The sequence below is a fragment of the Musa acuminata genome, chromosome BXJ2-11 (assembly GCF_036884655.1).
Source record: "Musa acuminata AAA Group cultivar baxijiao chromosome BXJ2-11, Cavendish_Baxijiao_AAA, whole genome shotgun sequence".
Taxonomy (NCBI): Eukaryota; Viridiplantae; Streptophyta; class Magnoliopsida; order Zingiberales; family Musaceae; genus Musa; species Musa acuminata.
The window spans coordinates 1,664,658-1,688,303 of record NC_088348.1 but is presented as its reverse complement, the minus strand read 5'-3'; the positions used below and the strand labels follow the sequence as shown (position 1 = coordinate 1,688,303).

Below are 23,646 nucleotides of genomic sequence, written 5' to 3'. Positions count from 1 at the left end.
TAGTGAAGCTGCTCCCGCAACATGGCTCGTGATGAGTCGACTTCTGACTTCGGAGTTTGTACTTCCGAAGGAAGAACACAACACCACTCAACTGGTTCCGAGTAGCAGTTATAGCCGCTGGATCAGTAGTTATATCGAACACACATAGCATAGCATGAACACTGTCAGAATTTAATATATATATGTTTGTTCTAACAACATCAATTTAGAATTATTTATCATGATAGATTATAAGTTTGAATTCCATATCCATACACATATCGGCAAATTTGACGAGGAAAGAGTATGCAACACCAGCAGACGACGACACATGACCGACGCTCACATCAACAAAATATCGTTCGTTAAAACATTATTTCTCTCTCTCTCTCTCTCTCTCTCTCTCTCTCTCACTCTCTCCACTCCATCAATGCAAGCGCCCCAGATTCAAACGTTGCAAGCTGCATGGAGTTCCATCCAAAAAGTCATTTACATCCATTCACCTCAAGAGCATAAAGAGAAACTCTCACCTTTATTTGGTTATCAAATTCTTTCTTTCTCTTTTCACTGACTTGGAGCTCATGAGACTCGCTCTCCTCACAATGAACATCCTTTTATGAAAGAGTTGGAGAGGAGGAGGAGGAGGATTGCCCATCAACCCTCAACCCTCCTGATCTCTCTTTGTCTTGCAAGTCCTACTTGCAGACTTTGCAAGCGAGATAAGATGTCATCTCCATCGGACCCCAGAGAATATACGTCTCCTCTTGACATCACCTGCCCCACGACTAGATTAAAATCATGGAGCTTTCAAACATAATCGATCCGATTGTTAGTGAAAGATGGTATAAGAAACCTGTACTTTATTTGTACACATTTTTGTGTACATTTTAACTTTATTTATAGAGTGAAAGTCAATCAAATCAATTTCACAAACTAAAAAATAAAAGATGTTAAAAATCCTCTTGTGTGATAGGAACCATATATGATGATTATTACCGTGGTACATACTTTGACATGCTCATCATGTAAATTTAAGATGACTTAGTATAAACTAGTTTAAGTTTGAAAACTAGGAAACTAAATCGTCGCGGTAATAATGGTTTGGCAAATATATCTATCATTTGATCTTCAGTATTGATTGAGCAAAGTTGTAGATTACCGAGTTGAAGATTATGTGTAAAATGACAATCAATCTTAATATGATTTGATATCATTGTGAGCGATTTGAATGACACTAGAATTATCATAATAAATTTATGTTAGAGATTGGAATAAGGCTATTGAATCTTGAAGTAATCAGTATAACCAAAACAATTATAATATAGTATTAGCAAGAACACGATATTTTGCCTCGGTACTCTGAATGGGTAACAACATTTATTTCTGACCTCTTTAGGAAATCAAAGAATTACCCAAAAAGAAACAATCTAAGTATATACGAAGCACCGGAGATGCTTTAGTTAATTTATAATATATTTTATTTAATTATATTTATAATATATTTTATTTCATTAGATAAAATCACGTAATTTAACGATTGGTAATCACGTCCCCAGTACAACATTTAGGACAACTTTCCAAAAAGAAATAATGATTACGTACACCAATGAGGATATATGAATTTTAAAGTCTCCAGTATAACATCACTTCTTTAATAAAGCTTATTCAATAATTGTTCTTATCTCTTCGTCAATCTGCCAATAGTCGACGGACTTAAGGGGAACGAAGGACGGATTTAAGGGGAACGAAAGGAACGCCTGTGTCCTTACAGTAATAGCAATCGTAACAACAGTAGCGATCTGTTCTTGCTTTACTCACTTTGCATCGATCCAAGATTGGTATCCTTTACATGAGCATCAACAGGAGCATCATCTTACGAGGGCATGATGCACCATCTTACGGGGGCATGAAGAAGATAAGATTTCCCTAACTATATAAAAATCTCTCTATTAAAAAAAATCCTTCAGGAAAATAAATAGGAAAGGGATAGCTTAATATATTTAAGTTTAATATATTTAAGTTGTTTATTGTATAAGGGACTCTACACAAAGTGAATTATTATTCTTTCGCCTTTCACAAAGAATACTGTTTGCTTGCCACTCCAAAACACTTTTTTGAAGGAGCTTCTCTCTAAAGAGGAGCCCCAACACTTAAAGTTTTGGATGCTTTGCTGTTTTTCTAATGTATGATGCCACGAAGAATTTATTTGCTTGTTCTTTTAATAAGCTACATCGTTTCAAGAATTCATTTAAAGAAGGTTCGGCAGTGTATTTTCTAGTAAATTCAACTTTAACAAACCAAGATAAATTAAATGGAATATCCCTCGGAAAATAATATATTTTCACTACATTAAAAAGCTAATTTTATTTTTTCATTTTGGATTCGTGAGATCTTAATAGCTACACCGTTAAAATAGATCTCAACAATTCAATATCAACCATATCGAAAAAGGATAATTTCTTTTGAACAAGCTTTTGTTAAATAATAAATAAATAAATAAATATGGGTAGCCGAACCCTATACTTGCAGGACAATGGCACACCTGATTAAGCAACAGTTTCTAAGTTGAAATGATAGATGTTAGTTATGTTATGCATAGGTGTTACTTAAAAGAAAAATAGGATGACAGCTTTCCAGAGTAGAAAATGAATTCCTTCATTGGCTTTCTAAGTTAGCCTATGATTTTAGGAGGGTGTCATTGTAGGTGGAAGGTTATAACACATGACCTCTTGGTTTGAATCGATGTACATGAGAGGTTTGACATGATTGTTAAGGTGGCTAGAGTGCATGGGAAATGAGCTGAACTTGGATGCATACTTTACCATTGACTTGCATAAAGATAGTGGTCGAATAAAATTTTCTATCTGATCTTTTTAATACTCAAGTTAATAATTGATAAGAGTAGAATAAATTTAATAAACAATAAATTTTTGATCGTCGAGATAACTTTTGTAAAGTGCTAATAGTGAAGAATATTTAGTAGAATGTTCCTTCCTTTGTCATTTCTGATATTAGTGTTACTTTTGAGTTAGTTAGTGTCCACCTTGATCATAGAATCTTGCCCTTGAATAATTGATTGTGTATTAATATGTGTCGAGTCACTATTAGAAAAATAATTCTCCTATTAATAATAAATAAATTAGTTATAATTAATTCTTTTTTATAAATTATTTTTTTAAAATTTTTTAAAAACCAATTAATACCATATTGAACACAGTTTTGATTCAAAATGGTAAATGATTTTCATGAAAATATCTTTTTGTTTTTTACTTGGATGAGGAAAGATTTTGTTTGTCGGTCACGGACGACACATTAAGTGATATGATTTCATTAGTTTTGAAATAAATACAAAAAAAGATATTAAAATTTTTAGTATGTTAAAAGTAATTGATATGTTATTTTTAATGACATGACAATTGTCTAGTGAGCATGATCCTATTAATGGGGGTTAAATATTGATATATGTTGCTTGTACCATGAGGGTTAAACATGATTTTAGGCTTTGGCACAGGGATATAACATAGTTGTAGCCATTAATACTACTAAGACTTACGTTATGTACATATTAGCTATATTTATTATGTTTGTGAACCCTTAGTTATATTTATATAAATTGTACTCCTTACATTACAATATGTTATACTCTGATATGAGACATTAATTATACTTATATATTTGTTATGAAAAATGTATCGTGCTTTGAAAAGTTTTATTAGCATGCCATGATTTAAAGAATATATAAAACTGATGTTGTATAAACTTTATAAGTATAAAGTATATATTTGATACCCATTCATTGTTTTTTTTTGGTAAGTATTTTGAAAGTATGTATTGAAGGCATAAAGATTCAATGTATTTATGATAAGTTTTAATTAGTATAGAATATATTAAACTGATGTTGTATAATCTCTCTCTCTCTCTCTCTCTCTCTCAATATGGAGCTCAAGAAGCTTCACCTCATACGATAGGGTACCTTCTAACTCGAGTATCGGAGAAGAGAGTGTTACCAGCAATCCTATTTACTCTTGCAGATTTCATCGAGGTAAGAACGCATCTATGTGTCGAAGGAAGGTAGGACAGACCCACCAACTAAATCACCATCAGGACTCCTGAGACTTTGAGGTCCAGCGACACTGGCCCTCCGTCACTTGTACATTGGCATTTGATCAACAAGAAGAAGGAAAAGAATCTCTTACTATGTACGTTTTTAAGCAGCTCGAGAACAAGAAACTATCCTTAAAGCTTATTGATGATTGACTCTAGTAAAGATGACGAAGCAATTGGGCTCCAACCCTGTAGCCACAATGTGCAGTGAAGAGGGTTAAATAACCAAAACGTGAACCCATTCGGCTCCAACCCTCTTATCTACAATGTGCGCTGGGGAGAGAGCCTCCCGTGAATGTCCCGATCCTGATAACTCTCTCTCTCTTCTCCTTCCTGAACTCATTAGGCTACCAGTCAACACAAGGATCCGGAGAACAAAAACATTGAACCACAGACGATTCGGTTGATTGACAACACAAAGCATAATACAAGGAAGAAAAACCATGGAAAGATGGTAATTTATATTCAATCATGTCACGAACAATTTCTGTGTAGAACTTTGTTTGGTGTTTACAGCATAATATTTAATTTTCTTTTTAACTATACATCATGCATTCACATAGTTATGTTTCTCGCGTAATGTTTAGGTCATTGGTCCAGGGTGTTGGGCTAACAGCTCATAGTGGACCTTAATCTTTTTAACTAAGAATTGTGATAGCTAGCGAAGAAAAAAAAAACAGCGAGTAAAAAATAGAGAAGCAACAGTAGTAGGAAATGATAGAAAAACAATAGAAGAAAAGGAAATAAAAAAATGATAGCACAAGAGACTATTCTCAATTATCACATGTACAGTATTCTCATTTCAAATTAGATCAAATGTACAGTAAATTCTTGCTATGATTACTTGGGAAGATTTTAGATATAGTGTACGGTGACGTAATTCTTGTATCATAGTTATTCTCTTATAATTGTTGCTTAGGTTTTTGGTAAGAGACTTTGAGATTTATATATTCAGTGAATTTTCTCTAGTTTATCCCATGATTTTTACCTTTCACGTTGGAGGGATTTTTCATATAAATCTTGATATTCTATTTTATTACGATTTTCTTTAATTTTGATATATATTACGGCCTGCATCTATTTGCTTATATATAAAATTTCTTCTTCTGTTTATCCCAACATATGTGAAACACGATGATTTTGTGCATAAAAGAAGAGGTAGAAGAAATATGACGAATATCACCATATGCTTGTCACCTAAACTATCATACGCCTATTATTTTCATGGAGGAGAGGGTTCCGACAACTCATAATAAATTAGCTAATTTATGCAAAAATCATGAAATAATTGACTATTTGAGAAAAATTTGTATGCAACTAAATTATTCATATCAACAAAAATGCCGTAGCGTTGCCCCGCGGATGAGGCCCAACAAAGGCCCATTATAAACCGATGCCTTTCCAAAAAGTCGAGCAGGCATTAGCAGATCGGTAATGTGTAATTTATTCAATCTGATATTGTACCAGAGAAAGAATACAATAAACAAATGCCCTTTTTTTCACGTCCCTCCATAAAAATAAACATCTCGATGCTTAATGGGCTAAATAAAGTAGAAGCATATGCAAACTCATTTCCGATTTAATGCTGCCACCAATAGTAAACGGCAAATGCCACACTGGCCGAGCGAATCTTTAGCTAGCGACGACTTGCAACCACTGGCGCAGTAGCTAATTCCAATTCCACGACGCGAACTATTAGATTACTCTCGACGGTGTTAGCAGAAGCATAGCTGAGAGTGCGAAGCACACGAGAGCTTGCTCCATCACAACTGGCAGCTTAGTTGCACTTCCTCGAGTGGTGGTGCCATGCCACCATCACTTGAGAAGGCAGCAGTGCACACTATAATACTGGTCGATCATAGGAGTGCACACTATAATACTCGGCAGCCCAACTCAGTCTCCAAACGTGCACTTAACTCTCATGTAGTGGTCACACACACACACTACATGGGAGCATGTCATGTAATCACAGCTTGGAAACGAGCAAGCAACGAAAGATGCAGCGGAGGAGCATGGTTTCTCTTCGATTGGACTCGGTCCATCACAATAATTAAAGCCACAGTGAGAGGGCTTCGTGATTCACGTGTGCTGATTCAGATGAGACGTCGGACTCTGCTGGTTGGGAGCGACGGGCGATGGGTTCATCGGTGTGGCGTTAGGCAAATGACGGGGGCAACTCGGCCTCACGTTTGCGATGAGATGTGATTGCGTGCACTTGGGTATAAAGCGCTCCCAGTAAAAATACTATTGGGAACTGTTCGGGCACTGCCACTTACTGTTGCTGCGACGCTCGTTTACAATGTGAATAGATGCATCTAACGACGTTCTTGGCTAATTATTTAGTGCTTGTTGTGGACGCGGTGGCTAATAGTCAACCAAGATGAAGAAGAGTATGAAGCTTGAAGGAGTCATGGAAAGTGAAAAGGCGATGAGAGTGTACAAGTTGGCCTCACCAGATATCTATCACTCCATGGATGTCTTACAAACGAAACAAACTCGTGGGAGGCCGAACCTAATCTGGGTGGTGGAGAAACCAAACTCATCTAACTCGTTGAAAGCGAGAGGGGGCAAAAAAAGGGAAAGAGACTCTCTCCCTTTACGTGAACGCAATGGCACCTCTCCTCTCTCCTCCTCCCAAAAGGCAAAACATATATCCATCTTAAATAGGGAAAAAAGAAAAGGGAAGACGACAAAGAGCTAAATGGATCAAAGAATTCGAAGAAATTTGGATCAATTAATCGATATGAACTTGCAAAGAAATATTAAGAGTTATTCACATAAGCCACATTAGCCCAAGTTGTGATCGAACAGAGCAAGGAAAGAATTTGTGCTACTGGACAGCTTTGCTTCCATTAGCCCAAAGCGGCCTCCTTAGTAATGGCAATCCACCACTAAGGCCGGTGCCGATGCCGACGCCGAGAAGATGAAAGGCCTCTTGGTGGCCAATGCCAAAGTCGGGGAAGGCGGCCTCTGGAGCTCGTCCTCGGCGGGAGCGGGGAGGTTTAGGTCCAAGGAAAGAAAGCTCTTGTCCTTCTTGGCTTCTTGGCTGTCGGCGATGGCCAGCGGCCTGTGCCGCCTCATGTGTCCTCCGAGCGCCTGCCCGGAGCTGAACTCCGATCCGCATATGGAGCACTCGTGGACCTTCGGCTTCGTGGGAGTCTGGCTGCTGCTCGCAAATGGCTTCGAGAAAGAATTCATGCTGATCTGCAGCATGTCGTCGGTGACCTCGAGCTTCTTCTCCTCCGCCGTCGTGGTGGTGGCAGCCAGCTTGTGCTTCTTGTGGCTGGTGCGGTGCCCGCCGAGCGCCTGGAACGACGGGAAGCATTTGCTGCACGTCTTGCACTCATACACGTAAATTCCAGCCTTGCCGTTGGTCGTCGTCGCCGCCTCGATCAACTTTCGGCTCGTAAACTTCTCGGACCCACCGCCGCCGCCTCCAACTTCGTCCTTGTGCTCTTCTGGCTTAGGCCCGGTGTCAAAGGCGCGGCCCTGGGCGAGAAGGATGAGGCAATTCGCCATGTCCTCCTCCTCCTCGGTGATGGTCCCGGAGGCGGCCTCGGCCGAGGAGGCGGAGGACGAGTCGGCTACCCCGGTGGACAGGACCTGTGGCATAGGCGGCGGCGGCTGCGTCCTCTGACGCTTGGTGCGCTTGCCCTTGACCACAGCATGAACGAATTCGCCGTTGGATATGCTGTCGCTGCTGTTGGAGGCTAAGGCTTCCTCTGGAGCTTCCATCTCCCTTGGAACCAGGGGGAAGAGGTGGAGAAACCAAGAGAGAGTGAGTGGAGAAGGTGCTCAATACTAACAATGCTTATGGAAGATGTGTCTCTATGTATATATTTATACGGCAACAGATGGGAGTCAAATGGCCGCCCCTTGCTATTCTAAGAGGAGAACACAGCCATGAATTGTCCTCACTCGTTTGCAGACATGGGTTTAAGCCCTAAATATGGGGGAAATTAGGTGGACACAGGAGAGGTGTGGAGTGAAGGGAGGAGCAGGCGAGGAACAATAGCAAAGGACAGAGGGGACGGACTCCACAACACCAAACGAAATGCCTAATCCTGGAGTTTGTGTGCACTCTTTCTCACTTAGCTAAGATTTGTAAAGATAGGAGTTGGCCACACAAACTGTCAGAGGGCAGAGGAGATGGTGACAACGAAGACTTGAAGAAAAGGTTGGCACCATGCAAGTCATGTGCCTCTTCAATTCCTCCCATCACAGGTGGTGGTGAAAAGAGTGTCCAGGTGAGTCAGTAACAAAGTCAAGAACGCGACCGTCTCTCGAGCGAACTCACCGATGCCTTGTGTGGTGAGCCTTTCCTTCCTTGCTCGCTCAACTGGGTGCAGTTTGCCATGGGCTGGTTATGCGAACCCCTCGACGGAGGTAAAGATGAAGGTGACGGCAAGTGGTGCAAGCAAGGCACACATGTATGTTGATGGATTGCTTCTAGTGGTTTGTCAAGTAAAGGACCAGCTATCCTCGTCGACGAGCACTCTTCTTCGGTTCTCGAGAAGTAGCTCGTATTCCTTTCGTCACGTCCTCTGTGATCGTGCGGTACTAATTGTTCTGCAAACATCGCAACAGAGACCGATAAAGTCAAATCGGCGGACGCATGTATCAGTACCACAAATTGTTCAGACCAGCAGTCGAGAACATATGCTTTTGCAGGACTCGTTTAATTATGACTCGGCAGATGTAATTTGGCTAAGCAATTAACTGGATTTGCGCTGGAGGAGATTTCTCTCTCTTGCATGATTAGAGACTGGGGGAGAGCTTTGTGGCTTTAAAATAAGGAATCACGATGATTAGCCACAGGATTCACGGCTTCAAACAAATGGACGGTTTGTTGGTAAATGATGGCACACACATTTATATATCCGGTTGGTGTGTAACGCATGTTCCTACGATGTTCTAAGTCAATGGGAGGCGGAGACGAGCGAAGCTAAGTAGCTCGTTTTGGTTGGTTGTGTGAGTGAGGCATGAAAGCTTCAGCTTCTCCGAACATTAAGTCGTGAGACATCAGTTGGTGGGGTTGATCGATTCCTCTCTCTCCTTTCTCTCCACTTCACTCTGCTCACGTTCCCACTAGTTATTTCACTCTCTCCCCTACCTAAACCATATTAAATGATAGATTCCCTCCTGGCGTATATCGGTACGGCTGGTTGGCAAACATTGCCAAGCACGCAAGATACTAAGCTTTGCTGCTAGCTTCACTGCGAGAGAGTATAGTTTACATGCATCGTGGGTGAAGATGCCAATCCCTCTTAGTTTGGCATCATTTTTTTCGTAGTCTCCCAATCATTGCTAGCTTTCTTTTGTTCCTCTCTTACGGGTTCAGCCTAAGCAGTGCGGTGGATTAGGAGTGTGGGTATGGGGAAGTTGATGCCACATCTTAATTCGCTAATGTCTGCTCACCACTTCTGTTGCATGTCTTCCCTTTTGTGCCATCACATGCAGTCCCTCACCTAATTATCCAACCGCAATTCTTCCCTTGCAAAGTAATCAAAATAGCCTTGCGAGTTGGGACACAAGTGTTGCCATCCGTAATGGACTTTTAAGCTGTTGGGTGTTTAATGCTTCGTAAAAGAACTTAAGGACACCGTAGAACGTCATACCTCCTCTGCATTAAAACGCTGTTGCTTCAACTCACATCCAGTATAGGAGGAAGTGATTAAGAAGGCATAATAATAATAATAATAATACAGGCAATTGAGATTGTGTGGAGGGTTTGGTACAACTCTGACTTAAACATGTCTTGCAGTGGAAGTGGGAAGAGGGCGGTTAGAAGCGGCAGGTAGATTTGTTGAACTTAATTGTGTACCACTTGGATATGGAGACAAGTACATGTTGAATCATGTGACGTCGTACCTACTGGCTTCGGCTTGGATCAGTAGTTCTACCGAATATTAAGCATCTCCGTTACTCTCCCCCTTAATCTTCGCACTGGATTTGGGTTGCATCACATCGATCGGTCTAAAAAGCTCATCTTTTTCTCATTGGGAACCTCCAAAAAATTCAGAAATTTTCAATATTTTTCCAATCTTCCTTTATTTTTTTTTTGCATTTTTCTCTTGAGAATCATCTGTTCTATGAACTTTATTTACTATGAGGGTTTCTTTTTGGGAGTGTAGTGTGTACAGAACAACCCAACCCAAAGAGTTGCACCGTCTCTTCCTTTTGCATATAACCTTTAAGAGGCTCTCTAACGGGGAGAACATGTGAAGTGTCACATGTATACGTATCTCATGACGGTCCAAAGGGTACATTTGCATCCATGGGAAGAGGGAAGCTGGCGAATAGGAGCCAATTGCCACGGAGGAGACGCGCTTTCGCCGCTAAGTTAGCAGCACCCTCGGGCACATCGCTCAAAATAATAATAGTAATCTGTAGCTTTATGGGTACGTCGCTTGATGGTGAATAAAGAGCTGTGGCGATGCTGGCCTTCCACAGCAGGCAGCCTGGCTTGTGATCTTATTCCATGACAGCTCCACATCGCTTAATATTTGAGTACCACAACAGCAACACTGATGGTCTTGCAGGATTGGGGAGCGAAACAGAATACTTTGGCGGACCTAATGTTCGTATGTTAATGATGTTGCAACATGACAAGGACTGCTTAGATCTATCATTAGCTCTGACGATGTTCCTGCCATACTACTTGTATGCATGGCGGGAGCATGTGCAGTCACCAGATTGTGTTTCTTCTCTGTTGTATTCGTCAATCTGACATTCTCAGTTATCGGCACTCACTACATCTTCTTCATCATCCTCTTCTTCCAAAGGCTTCATAATCGGACGTGGAACCCATGCTTCCCATGTACCGGTTTCCTTTATCGATGGCATGGTTCTCTTGATTGCAGCTAATTCTGTTGAACTGCATCCGAAATAGATATCATACGCCCTTACCATGACACCTATTGTGCATGCAGGATGACCATAAAATGAGATTGATCGCAGGCTACCGCACGGGCTCGCGAATGAGCCCATGTCTGGTTTTTCATGGGCCCCATTTTGGGATGCTTATTGGGCTGGGCTGCATATTATCGAAGAGTTCGTCCGATCAAAAACATAATCCTATTATAATATAAACTTCTTTTACTAATATCTATTATCAGAATCTAATTAGTTCTATTATATATTTTATCTAATTATAAAGGTTCACATAATCTAACACTAACATCGAATACACAGTAAGTGTATTCGATGAGTGTTATATGTATGTTTATTACCCAATGTAATACATCTAGTCGAGTTATGATTCGATCTATGACATAAAAGATGAAGCCTGTGGCTGGCGGTGGCAAATTAGGCATCCAACGGAAAAATACATTAAAGTTCCATCTCAAAAGAAGTCGAGTCGAACTCAAATCATTTTCTACCATAACTTTCTCACATCATTTCCTCCGTATTGACGCACGAGATCGCTCGACGTGCTGTGTCTTTACTTTCTCGTGAATGACGAGAGGACAGAGTGGATTCAAACTTCATATCCTAACCTGTGGATGTCATCGCCCATAGCATTTAAGATGTCTCCGTCTCACTAGTGTCAAGTGGGCGGCAGTGTTGACACTGCTGTCCTATGGGACAGCGTGGAATGTGTGCTGTAGCACATGCGAATGGGGTTACCCTTGACAGCTAGTCCATCTTCTTGTTCATCGCCTCACTGATGAGGGCAGGTACTGTTCTTTATCTTTGTTCCACGGCTTCGCGCAGCAGCTAGCAAATTTCTTGTCTTTTTTAAATTATTTATCCACCACAAGTTTGCTAAGTCTGTTTATTTGGGTTTACAGACCTTTTAATTTTGATTAAGACGGTATCAACTACTTGATGGAAATATGAATTGCGGCCCCTCTCCGACCATAATGTCGCTACCATCACGGAGATAATATCAACTCATGAAGATAGACCCCATCATTTATAGCGTACTTATCATCAGAAAATATATATATAGTCCATTCAGATAAATAGATATGTAATCGTAATTCCGGCATCAATACAGAAAGTGGATCGCATACCACAACCTCTGATCACGTCCCGTACTTAGACAGGAGACACTTGCTCCAGCCAATGCTTCCCGTTTATCCTGGCTAATGCACAGCATCAAGAGCAGTATGCGATGCACACGTCACCCATTGGCTTCGGGAAGCTACCCTGGATTGAACAGCCGATCCCTGAAAAGATGGTGCCGGTCACATCAGCGCGACTGTGGTGGATTCCTAATCGAGACGAGTGGCCCTTGGTCGGACCGACCCGGGACACGTGGCGTCAGCGCAGGTCTTGGGCGGACGAAGCTGAGCTGTACCAAATATATAGTTGGCGTGGGGCCGGATCACGTGGATCTTATTAATCGAGTCCACTTCGTTGAGAGAGACAACAGTCGAATAATTATAGCAACAATAATGAATAATATTAAAGAGAGAAAACACAAGGTATTCATTTACCAACCACCGGCTACTCCCGGTCATCTCTCTCTTCCTCGCGCTGTATATATTGCCGGGTGCATTCGGCTCTCTCCGCTCACTACATTATTGAAGCGGAAGAGCTCCTCGGTGGTGCGGGTTTTAGAGGGCAGGAAGAAGAATGCCGATCACTCAGATAGCCATCGGGACTACGGCCGAGGCAACCCACCCGACTGCACTCAAGGCCGCGCTCGCCGAGTTCATATGCACCTTCATCTTCGTCTTCGCCGGCCAAGGCTCCGGCATGGCCTACAGTGCGTTCTACTTCTTTGTCAACTTGTTCCTGTATCTTGTCTTTCGTTGGATGCCTCAGCTTTTCGTGGTCTTCTTGGATGCTAACGTTCGGTCGCCTGCGTACAGACAAGTTGACGAGCGACGGGGCTGCGACGCCCGAGGGGCTGATCGCGGCGGCGCTGGCGCACGGCTTCGCCCTGTTTGTGGCGGTGTCCGTGGGAGCTAACATCTCGGGTGGGCACGTGAACCCGGCCGTGACCTTCGGCGCCTTCGTGGGCGGCAACATCACGCTGCTACGAGGCATCCTCTACTGGATCGCCCAGCTGCTGGGCTCCACCGTGGCCTGCCTCCTGCTCCGCTTCTCCACCGGCGGGCTCGAGACCGGCACCTTCGGGCTGACCGGGGTGAGCGTGTGGGAGGCGCTCGTGCTGGAGATCGTCATGACCTTCGGCCTCGTGTACACCGTCTACGCCACCGCCGTGGACCCCAAGAAGGGAAGTCTCGGCACCATCGCCCCCATCGCCATCGGCTTCATCGTCGGCGCCAATATCCTTGTGGGCGGGCCCTTCGACGGCGCCTCCATGAACCCCGCCGTGTCCTTCGGCCCGGCTCTCGTCAGCTGGTCGTGGACCCACCAGTGGGTGTACTGGCTCGGCCCACTCATCGGCGGCGCTCTTGCCGGTATCGTCTACGAGATCTTCTTCATCAGCCACTCCCACGAGCAGCTCCCCACCGCCGATTACTGAGGTGGCGTTTCGGGCCCTGCACGTCGTGGTCGTCTCCTCCACGTTCCAAAAAGTCCTTGCTCTTTGCTTTCATCAACGTGTTGTTTATCCTTAATTTCCGCTCCTCTTTCGTTTGAGTCCGTGATCCAAGATGGTGTTCTCTTTCGTGTAAAAGCCTGAGAGCTACATCCTTGTGATGCATTAAATCGATGATCGCGATGGTTGTACGCACCTTTCTCTATAATCCGATTTCCTTTCGATCGGAGTGTCCAACTCTAAGCATCCAAATATCGTGCCTCCTTGCACGGACGGACTTGACGTAGAAGAATTAGTACCGCATAAAGAAAATAAAGTAATACGATCAATAAAAGTTTAGTTTGATGAATTCACATAACATATCGTTCACTCATAAAGTTTAGGAGTACCAAACGAAGCGTCAAAAACTTAGTCTTGCAGTCTGTGCATGCATGCCGCAGTGGGGGGCGGTTTGAGCAATACGAGTCTCTTGTCCAGAATAAGAAAAGATGAATGATATCAAATTCAAAGCACATCTGAAAACCATGTGTTGGCGCACTTATCATCACATATTATCATCGTGGAGACGACAACAGTAGAGCCAAACATGTTTAAGAACAGTGTATGCATGATTGCATTAGGAGCTGGCACAAGGCCAGTGACACAACTCTTGTCTAATCACATTGTTGTTAGCACGTCTACAATATATATATCCATGTCGTGTTGTGTTTGTGCAGGTTTATTCCCTCAATCACACACTTAATTTTCTGTATGTGCTCTGATTCAGAGTTTTATTTAATGTCAGGCCGGATCGAACCGGACCGGGCACGCCCACGAATCATCTCTTTCGCGATATCATTGACATGATGACTTGTCTCCATGCGCTCGTCCTCATCTCCCGCTTTGGAATAATCAAACAGGTAGGTTTATGGAGTGACCATCGGATTGGCTGACACAGGTGACCGAGTGGCAGCAAAGCCGGGCGGTGAGCTTATCGATTGTCCACTGACCAGCGGGCAAGACGTGGCCTCCATTGAGAGCCGAGTCTCTATCTTCTCCCTGTGGGCCTGCGAAGGGCTGTCCGGTCACCCTCTCTCGTCTGGTCTCTTTCCTTTGCAGGGTAATGAAGCAGCACAGTACCGCATGAGGTGGCTTACTGTTCTTTTCCTTCCCTGCTACAGTCATGAAGAAGCAGTATAGTACAAGTTCACGTGAATCCGGAGACATGACGCAGCTCTACGGTGAGTAGGAACTGAGACATCATGCTGGGGAAGGGAAACCTGGGAACTACAGAGATAACTTGATTGATCGGTGGATTTAAATGAATGCTTAGGACAGTCTTAATTGCTCATCAAGACGAAACTTACTCGTAGCACTGTGATCCAAACATGAAAGAAGTGTCCGCCATTGGTTCCCGACCTCGGTGGGTATAATTAGGTTTGCTGTGATGCGTAGGAACCACATAGAAAGCAATAGGAGGAGATGAGTTGGTCGGGTGAGCCCAAGACAGAAACCACACCCAACAATAGTTGTGATCCACCATTCTGCTGCTGTACCAAAGCAAAAAAAACAAAAAATGTAGCGATTTGATTGACTTTTTTTCTTTTTCTTTTTGGGTTGAAAATGTACTGAATTAGTTTATTATTTGTACAAGTAAAGAGAGTTATAATGTTAAAACATGATAATTTGCTATGACGTTCCGATTTGACATAGTTTGATTTTTGAAAAAAAAAATGATTCATGCATAGATAAAATTATTTTTTAATAAAATAAAATAATTTTTTATTTAAATTTATATATTTAAAATTATTGAATCCATCTTCACCTTAAATAAATTTTTAACTCTCACTCTTAACACCACACCGCGCTATCTTCGAATAAAACTATAGTTTTTTCTAAGCACAAATGTCTAATAAGAAAAAATGATAGAGTTTTAAAATGCTTATAATAATATGTCAAATCAATATTAACAATTACATGAGTAAAACATCAAATTAATAGACGAACCACCATGTCTTGTATGACACATGTATAGTCACAATAAATAATTTATAAATAAATGAATTAATCATATATTGATGCCATAAAGAAGAACTATGATAGAGTTGGAAGAAATGTCCAATAAGAAATATGATAGAGTTGGACGAAAGCTTATAATTATATGTCAAATCAATATTAATAATTACAATGGTTTATGTCATGCGTGAGTAGAGTATCAACCGAAAAGATTAATAGACGAATGAGTATATCTTGTAAGACACATATATAATCATAATAAATAATTTATAATTAACATGTATTAATCGTATGTTGATACCATAAAAAAGAACTATGGTACCAATTATGCATAACACATACTTATTCAAATATTTACTCTAACTTAATAGCTTAAAATAATAATATTCTAATAAAAAATATAACATACTTAAAGATATATCACAAAACAATAATAATAATCCCCGTAGCATGGACTATCTCGACATTTTTGATGTTATAGTTATTCCTCGGAAACTATGATCTCATAAATCATTGACGAATTAGCAACGACAATCTAAGAGAAAACTTGGTTTCAGTTAATGATTGGTCCAGTTCAATTCACTAAGAATATTGCACCATGTTGATATATTATGATAAGATAAACTCAAGAACTAAGGAGAAGAATAATGAATCTATAATGGTTTAATTCATTAAGAATATTGTACCATGTTGAAGCTTTTCCCAATAGGCTTGAGCAAAATGAAAATATGATCAATAGAGTTTGCACCTGTATGACAGACTGAGCACATGATTCCATATAACCATTTTATAATAGGTAATCTCTTCTAAAATAGTTTCCATAAAAATATCTTGATTTTACTCGCACATATTGATGGCTTACTTGCACACGATGAAGTTGGTCCAACCTGATTCAACATCTCAATTGTTCGCAAAGCATCACACCCGACATAGATTCTTTGACACTTAAGTTAGTTATTGATCGAATATTCATGAATTAGTATTATAGAAGTAGGAATTTTCGATTCGATCACTATCTAGTACAAACTTTTGAGCTTACGGATCAATAGAACTAGGAGAACTAGGAGACCTACCAACAAAATACTAATATTGCTAACTTTCACAACCTTAAGTTTGTCAATAAGAAAATATTTGTCATAGAAGAGACATTGCAAAAACCAGACAACTTGCAAGGAGTCAGACTTGATCCAGAAAAATGCAAGCTGTAGAGAAGCAGCAGATCTAAGGGCCAAAGTTTCAGCCATCAGTAGGCAGCATGCAGCTTTGCAGGCTCCTCCGCCCAGCCATGGGGGTTGGATAGTTAAGCTCTTGATAAGAAAGCCTACACCTACAACAAGATCAAAAGAAATAAATGAACCATCAAACTCTATACAGAAATCATAACTTACCTAAAGTTCCTCTAGGTTAGCAGCAGCACCCTCAACAGTGCTCTTAGGATCCTGGGAGACCATGTAAGAATCATTAGCAGTTAACATGACCTTTCTAAATAGGGAAGCAGGATTGGCAGAGCGGAAGCTAATATTTAGCTTCGTTGCGATTGTTCCACAAGGCCTAAAAAGCAGTAACAATGATGCAAAGAAGCTTGTCACGGGATGGTTTGTCAAGCGATAAGTTTTCTGCAATCCAGTCTCCTTGATGCCAAGTAGGGAAGAGTTGAAATCGAATGTTTAGAAATTGCCAGAGAAGATCCCAAAAAGATTGAGCAAAGGCGCATTCGAAGAGGATATGTGGGGTTGAATCCAGGTGCAAATGACAGACAAAACAATGGCCCCAAGTCAAAGTTATATCAATACAGATGTTGATATATTGGGTTACATATATCTCCTGTTAAATGGACAACGAATGCCCATTAAAAATCAATAGAAGTTAGAGATGGAAGTACATTATTCTTTTCTTTCCATCTTTAGTAATCTTATTCCCCATAAAAATTATGATTATTATATAAAAAAAAATTTTAATTTTAGAAATTAAAATCAAATAATAGAATATTAAATATATTATACGTACTTTTTGATGTAATTAATTAGATTGAAAACTCTAATAAGCAACTTAACGGTATTGATATCAAAGTTTTGCTCTGTGACTGGGACTATTCATATAATAATAATAAGTGTGGGACGAGCAGAGGAATAAGAGACCACATAAAATACGTACATGCATGAATGATTGCAGTGCGTGCGTATAGTATGCGAATCGGAAGAAAAATGCATGAGAAAGGGGATACGAATGATACGGCCGGAGTTCTCTATTCCGATGCAACACGGGATTTAATAGATAAGATACTAGATATGTTCAAAATCCAAGGAAGCGACTCAGATTACATGTAATCTTAGCTTTTATCTGTCTTCCATTTTTAGGAACAGAGGAACCCGTTCGTGATACTTGATATGATGAACATGCTGCTCAATTCAGTCTTGGCTTTGGCCAGTGTATTACTCCAAGCAAATTGGAACGAGAAACGAGACTTGCAATAAGCATTCTTTATATATTTATTATAAGCAAGAAAGCAAGTTCCACTTATATGGTGTTACACAGCATCACTTATTTCATCATCTCCAAGCATTCCACTGGACTTCTGCTGATACAACATTAAAGCTCTTATTCCTGCTACCTTCCAACATCTGTGTGCGTAAATCTAGCGGCGGCCATTTCCTCCACCGCTACCGTAGCCAGAACCGGAACCGGAACCGGAACCGTAGCCGGAGCCGGAGCCCGTGCCAGAGCCCGTTCCGCCGCCGCCTCCACCGCCTCCGCCTCCGCCACTCCCATAACCTCCGCCCTGACCACCACCAGCGCCCGAACCGTAGCCTGAGCCTGAGCCTGAGCCAGAGCCAGAGCCATAGCCAGCGCCTGAACCATCACCTTGTCCACCGCCTCCACCGCCGCCGCCGCCGCCACCGCGACCCCTGCCATATCCTCCAGCGCTTCCGGAACCAGCACCCTCTCCATAACCGGAGCCATACCCACTCCCATCACCAGAGCCGGAGCCTGCACCTCCGCCTTCTCCCCCGCCACCGCCGCCACCTCCACCACTTCCATACCCTCCAGCACTGCCCCCACCGGCACCCTCACCATATCCAGCGCCGGAGCCGGAGCCGGAGCCGGAGCCATATCCGTACCCCCCATCACCACTTCCACCACCTCCACCTTCACCTCCTCCACCGCCGCCCCCACCACCTGCGGCGCTAGTTCCAACTAGGGATCTAGCAGCGAAGGTGAGCTCGAGGCTCAGAAGAGCGAGGAAGGCAAGAGCCCAAAGCCTAACACGAGTTCTTCCAGCCATTGCAGCTCAGGTAGCAGTGAACTGAGAGATGAGTTGTGGTAGCGACGAGGGGTGGAGGGGTATTTATAGCAGTCTTGCATGGCTAGGCTAACAGTCCAAACCCGATTTCACAATGCACGTAGATTTAAGGCTCCGACCCGAAGAAAGTCGTGTGAAATTAGCGACTTTGGAAAGTCGTCGGGCAGCCGGTGGGTGGTTACTTTTTTGACACTTGAGGTCGCAGCACATGTCACCGGCCTTTCTTTTTCCTCTTCGTCTTCTTCAAGTCTCATGCTCACTATGTTGGAGGCATTCTCGCCACCGGAATGCCTGATCCCACCTCTTTCTTCGTCCCGTCCCATATACGCGTCGTGGACATTTTATGCAATATATATTATAGGCTTCGCCCATCGTTGATGGAGTTCGATTGGTAATGACGATGTGACATGTCTTATAACACGGTAGTGCACCCACCCATCCAATTGCAACAGGGGAACTCAAGATGACAAGTGCGGTCTCGAGCTGGATCGTGTTTGGTGCAAGTAGCCGTATACAACAGATCGACATGTCATTATTATGTGGTTATAACAGAGGAGAAGAGTCGTGATCGAAGTAATGGAAGAGGAGGATTTTGCTGGTCATCGTCTTTGCCCCACTAGTACTGCTGCACCAACTCAAAATATTCTAATATGTATTGTTGCAATTCACCTAAAATATAGAAATGAAGATATAATATAAGGAACTCTAATCATCATTCATTTGGATTTTCAATACTACCCAGACTCCTAATTTTTTTTTTGTATGTTTAGCTTAATATTGCAATATACCTAATTATGTGGGCTCATTATCTATCAGAGTTAATCTGTGTCATGCAACGAGTCAGGTGTGGCGTGAGTGTAAGAGCATTCGGCTTAATTAAACGTCGATATAAAAATAAACAGTAAAAAAAATTGAAGCTTCATTTCAATCCTTCGTTTTGTTGATTCAATAAGAGAATAAAAGGTTTTATTATTAGTGACCACCAACACGCGAGTGAGTGAACTCTTCTTCGTCGAGAAGGTTCATATGTCATCAATGGCGTCGGTTTCACATGCATTTCTTGCTTAATAACATAAGAATTATCCATCCCATGCATTGTTATAATAATCGCCCGATGATAGAGATCCCGGATAAAAAGGGATCGTCATTGCTATGCACAACATACTGGTAGTGATGGAACGAGTGATCCATGGTAATTTTAGATGATGATGGGTTGGCGTCAACCAAACAAAGTCGCTGACAAATACCAGCACTAATCCTCCATCACTCATTGTAGCCATGTGGACAACCATGTTGAACATAAACACCGAAAGGAAGTCAGTCTCTCGAGGAAACCGTGCCGACGCCAAGAAGAAGAAGAAGAAGAAGAAGAAGAAGAAGAATAAAAGAAAGCATGAGTCCGGGTTTACTATTTGCGTTCGTTTGTGTTCCAAGTGGCCAACTGCACCACCTGCCGACAGAATACGAGTCGACTGCGGAGTAACCAGCGAGCTGCGTGCATTTCCGGTTGCACTGCTGACTGAATTCTTGGTTTTCTATGGACATGTATTCCAAATCCCTCGTTTGACTCACTCAGCTAACTGGAGACAGTGGGGATAATGAATGCTTCACTTGGGAATCATTATTCTTCGCTTTACATGTGATAAATAGATCGATTAGAAATTAAAATATTCATACTAACAAATAACAAGTTTGTGTCAAAATTAAGGAGAATTACTCATGCAGGTTTTATTTCGAGGAGAATGAATAGTGATTCAACATTAATCAAGATCACAGGACACAATCTGACAACCGGCTATTTGAATTAATACAGAAATTATAATAGCCATGCTTTAATATTTATCACGGCAAAAAAATCTAATTGCCTGTCATGCTTCCATGTCAACCATGGCTTGCATTCGGATCTCACGCTATTGCCTGCGATGCTTCTCTGTCTCTCTTGCATCGAAGTTCATAGTCAAGACGGATCGCATACACTTGTCATTTAATTTATACTGAACACCAAGACCTCAGCAGAAGATAGCGAGAAGTCATGATTCCCACCACCATAACTTTCACCACATGACATATGATAAAATTTGGGATGCATTGGGAATGCCGATGCTTAGCGAAATATATTATTAGCCACCTATGTCAGCTGATCAACACTCTTACTTTAGTAGTTGACTCCAATTAATTAAGTGAAACAAGGCACGAGTATTTGCAGAGATGTCGCGTGTACTACACTGATAAGCCATGCAGTCATCCCATTTCCGCTTCAAGTACGTTGCGGGACGTGGGTTTCTAATGTTAAATTTACAAGGTCGAGTTAGAGTAGCAGCAGTAGCAGCTAGTGGCTGTATCTTGACTAATCTTGTAGCTTCATCTTCAGAAAATTATTCTTGATCATCACAATAGCTGTTTTCTCTCTTAAATGCCCTATTATTGTGCTTGTCAACGCATCTCCTACCTACGTTCGTCCTATTTGGATTGAAGTTATCGTGATGATCAAGAAAGATGGGATGATGCGTCGGTGACACTCAGCAAGACTGTGAGCTCAGGCAATTCCATGGACGCGAAAGTCAGATCACCTCGGAGTTCGCACTCAACGCAGGATTACAGTCTTGCTGAGTGTCACCGACGCACAGTCTTGCTGAGTGTCACCGACGCACCATCCCATCTTTCTTGATTACATCCCACTCCCATTGCTTTCAAGTAAAGTCCGGGCCTCCTCCTAATCCATATTGCCTTTGACTAACGAGGCATTACACGATCTGTCAGAACCCATAGAATCTACGCGTGTCGAGAGATGTGCACTAACTTGGAAAACAAGGTCGTTCCTTCGATGCTCGTAGCTGGATATGGCATCCAGCTACACGAACAGCTTAAACTATCAAAAGGATCGTAGCCAAATACGGCAAAGGATTGTGTCATATTTGTTGGTCTCGATCTTATCAAACTGTATCTTTTCCTTGTACAAGTAGAGAGATTTGTTTCCATGTTTCGTGTGATAATAATGTATTTTGACATCATGTTGCAAGATCAGGACACCAACTAAGGAGCGTAAGTCCACTAGCACAATCCCTTGAATGGCGTATACGGAATTCTAATATGTGTTTTGGATTCACATCATATTAGAAATTAAAAAAAATATAATATTATATTAAAAAATATCTAAAAAAATGATGGGCAACAAGAAATTATAGAAAAGAGCATCGAGGAGAATAAAAAAATCTTTTAAAAATTTTTTATTGAACATAAAATTTATAATCTTTCGTATCCCAAATTGTATGTCTAAAACAAACATCAAACTTCTAATTTATAGATTTTAACTATGATAAAAACTCATAACTAAGACTCATAATCTAAAATCTTATCTAATCATATGATCATCTCTAACCACAAAGTTTAATTTATATTCCAGCATCCTCCCTTAAATTAAATTTTAGAAAAATATTAAAAAACCTAAAAGCTTGATATAATATCTCAAAGATCATATTCTATGCATAGTTTTGTCAGGCCCATATGGTTTCTACTTGAGTCATGCTCTAATTGAATTCTTTCGGAAAACTCTTTCTCTCTCATTCCGAATGACCTTGGCAAGAGATTTGTATAAACAAGAACACATGAGATATTTCTCTCGGAACACTCCTCTTGCTCGGGTGAGGTCGCTTACTCCGGTCTTTCGAAGGATGAGGTCCTTGGCCTTAAACGGTCGTGGGCGGACTCTGCGGTTGTAGAGTCAGACTGTGGCCTTTTTTGCACGCAAGAGTGCGTAGTTGTGCCTCGACCCTTCTTAAAGCTTGATGCAATATCCCAGAGATCGTATTCCGGGTATGGTGTTGTTAAACCTATATAGTTTCTACTCAAGTCTCGTTCTAATCGAATTCTCACGGAGAACTCTTTCTTTCTCCATCCGAATGACCATGACAAGAGATTTGACATCACGTTTCTGGGATATTGCATCAAGCTTCTAGATTTTTTAATATTTTTCTAAAATTTAATTTAAGGAAAGATACTGGTATATAAATTAAACTTTGTTATTAGATATGATCTTACGATTAGATAAGATTTTAGATCATTAGTCTTTGTCAAGATATGAGTTTTTATCATAGTTGAAGTCTATAAATAAGAAGCTGATGTTTGATAAAAAAATTTAAAAGATTTTTTATTCTCCTTGATACTCTTTTGTATAATTTCCTGATAACCATCATTTTTTGAGATATTTTTAATATAATATCAATTTTTTTAATTTCTAATATGATGTGAATCCAAAACACAGGCTAGAATTTCTTATACGCCAGTTCAAGGGGTTGTGCTATTACGCTCCTTAGTTTGTGTCCTGATCTTGCAACGTGATGTCAAAATACATTATTATCATACCAAACATGAAAACAAATCTCTTTACTTGTTCAAGGAAAAGATCCAGTTTGATAAGATCGAGACCAACAAATATGACACAATCCTTTGCCGTATTTGGCTACAATCCTTTTGATAGTTTAAGCTGTTTGTGTAGCTGGATGCCATATCCAAGTTGTTGCACATCTCTCGACACGCGTGGACTCTATGGGTTCAGACACATCGTGTAATGCCTCGTTAGTCAAAGGCAATGTGGATTAGGAGGAGGCCGCGTGTTTACTTGAAAGCAATGGGAGTGGGATGTAATCCTGCGTTGAGTGCGAACTCCGAGGTGATCTGACTTTCGCGTCCATGGAATTGCCTGAGCTCATAGTCTTGCTGAGTGTCACCGACGCACCATCCCATCTTTCTTGATCATCACGATAACTTCAATCCAAATAGGGCGTACGTAGGTAGGAGATGCGTTGACAAG

General features: G+C 41.4%; 3 protein-coding genes across 3 annotated transcripts; 1 reads left to right on the top strand and 2 right to left on the bottom strand.

The window, feature by feature from the left end:
* Positions 1-6,797: 6,797 nt before the first annotated feature.
* Positions 6,798-8,179, bottom strand: LOC135627991 (zinc finger protein ZAT5-like). The gene has a single exon (XM_065134500.1). It carries the CDS (start codon positions 7,816-7,818, stop codon positions 6,955-6,957), a length of 864 nt encoding a protein of 287 aa, XP_064990572.1. The 5' UTR covers positions 7,819-8,179; the 3' UTR covers positions 6,798-6,954.
* Positions 8,180-12,601: 4,422 nt separating this feature from the next.
* Positions 12,602-13,777, top strand: LOC135627721 (probable aquaporin TIP1-1). The gene is made up of 2 exons (XM_065133914.1): positions 12,602-12,799; positions 12,906-13,777. The coding sequence occupies exons 1-2, from the start codon at positions 12,667-12,669 to the stop codon at positions 13,523-13,525; spliced, it is 753 nt and encodes a 250-aa protein (XP_064989986.1). The 5' UTR covers positions 12,602-12,666; the 3' UTR covers positions 13,526-13,777.
* A 4,223-nt stretch (positions 13,778-18,000) lies between these two features.
* On the bottom strand, positions 18,001-18,866 carry LOC135626373 (glycine-rich cell wall structural protein 2-like). The gene has a single exon (XM_065131606.1). The coding sequence runs from the start codon at positions 18,816-18,818 to the stop codon at positions 18,171-18,173; it is 648 nt and encodes a 215-aa protein (XP_064987678.1). The 5' UTR covers positions 18,819-18,866; the 3' UTR covers positions 18,001-18,170.
* Positions 18,867-23,646: the final 4,780 nt, after the last annotated feature.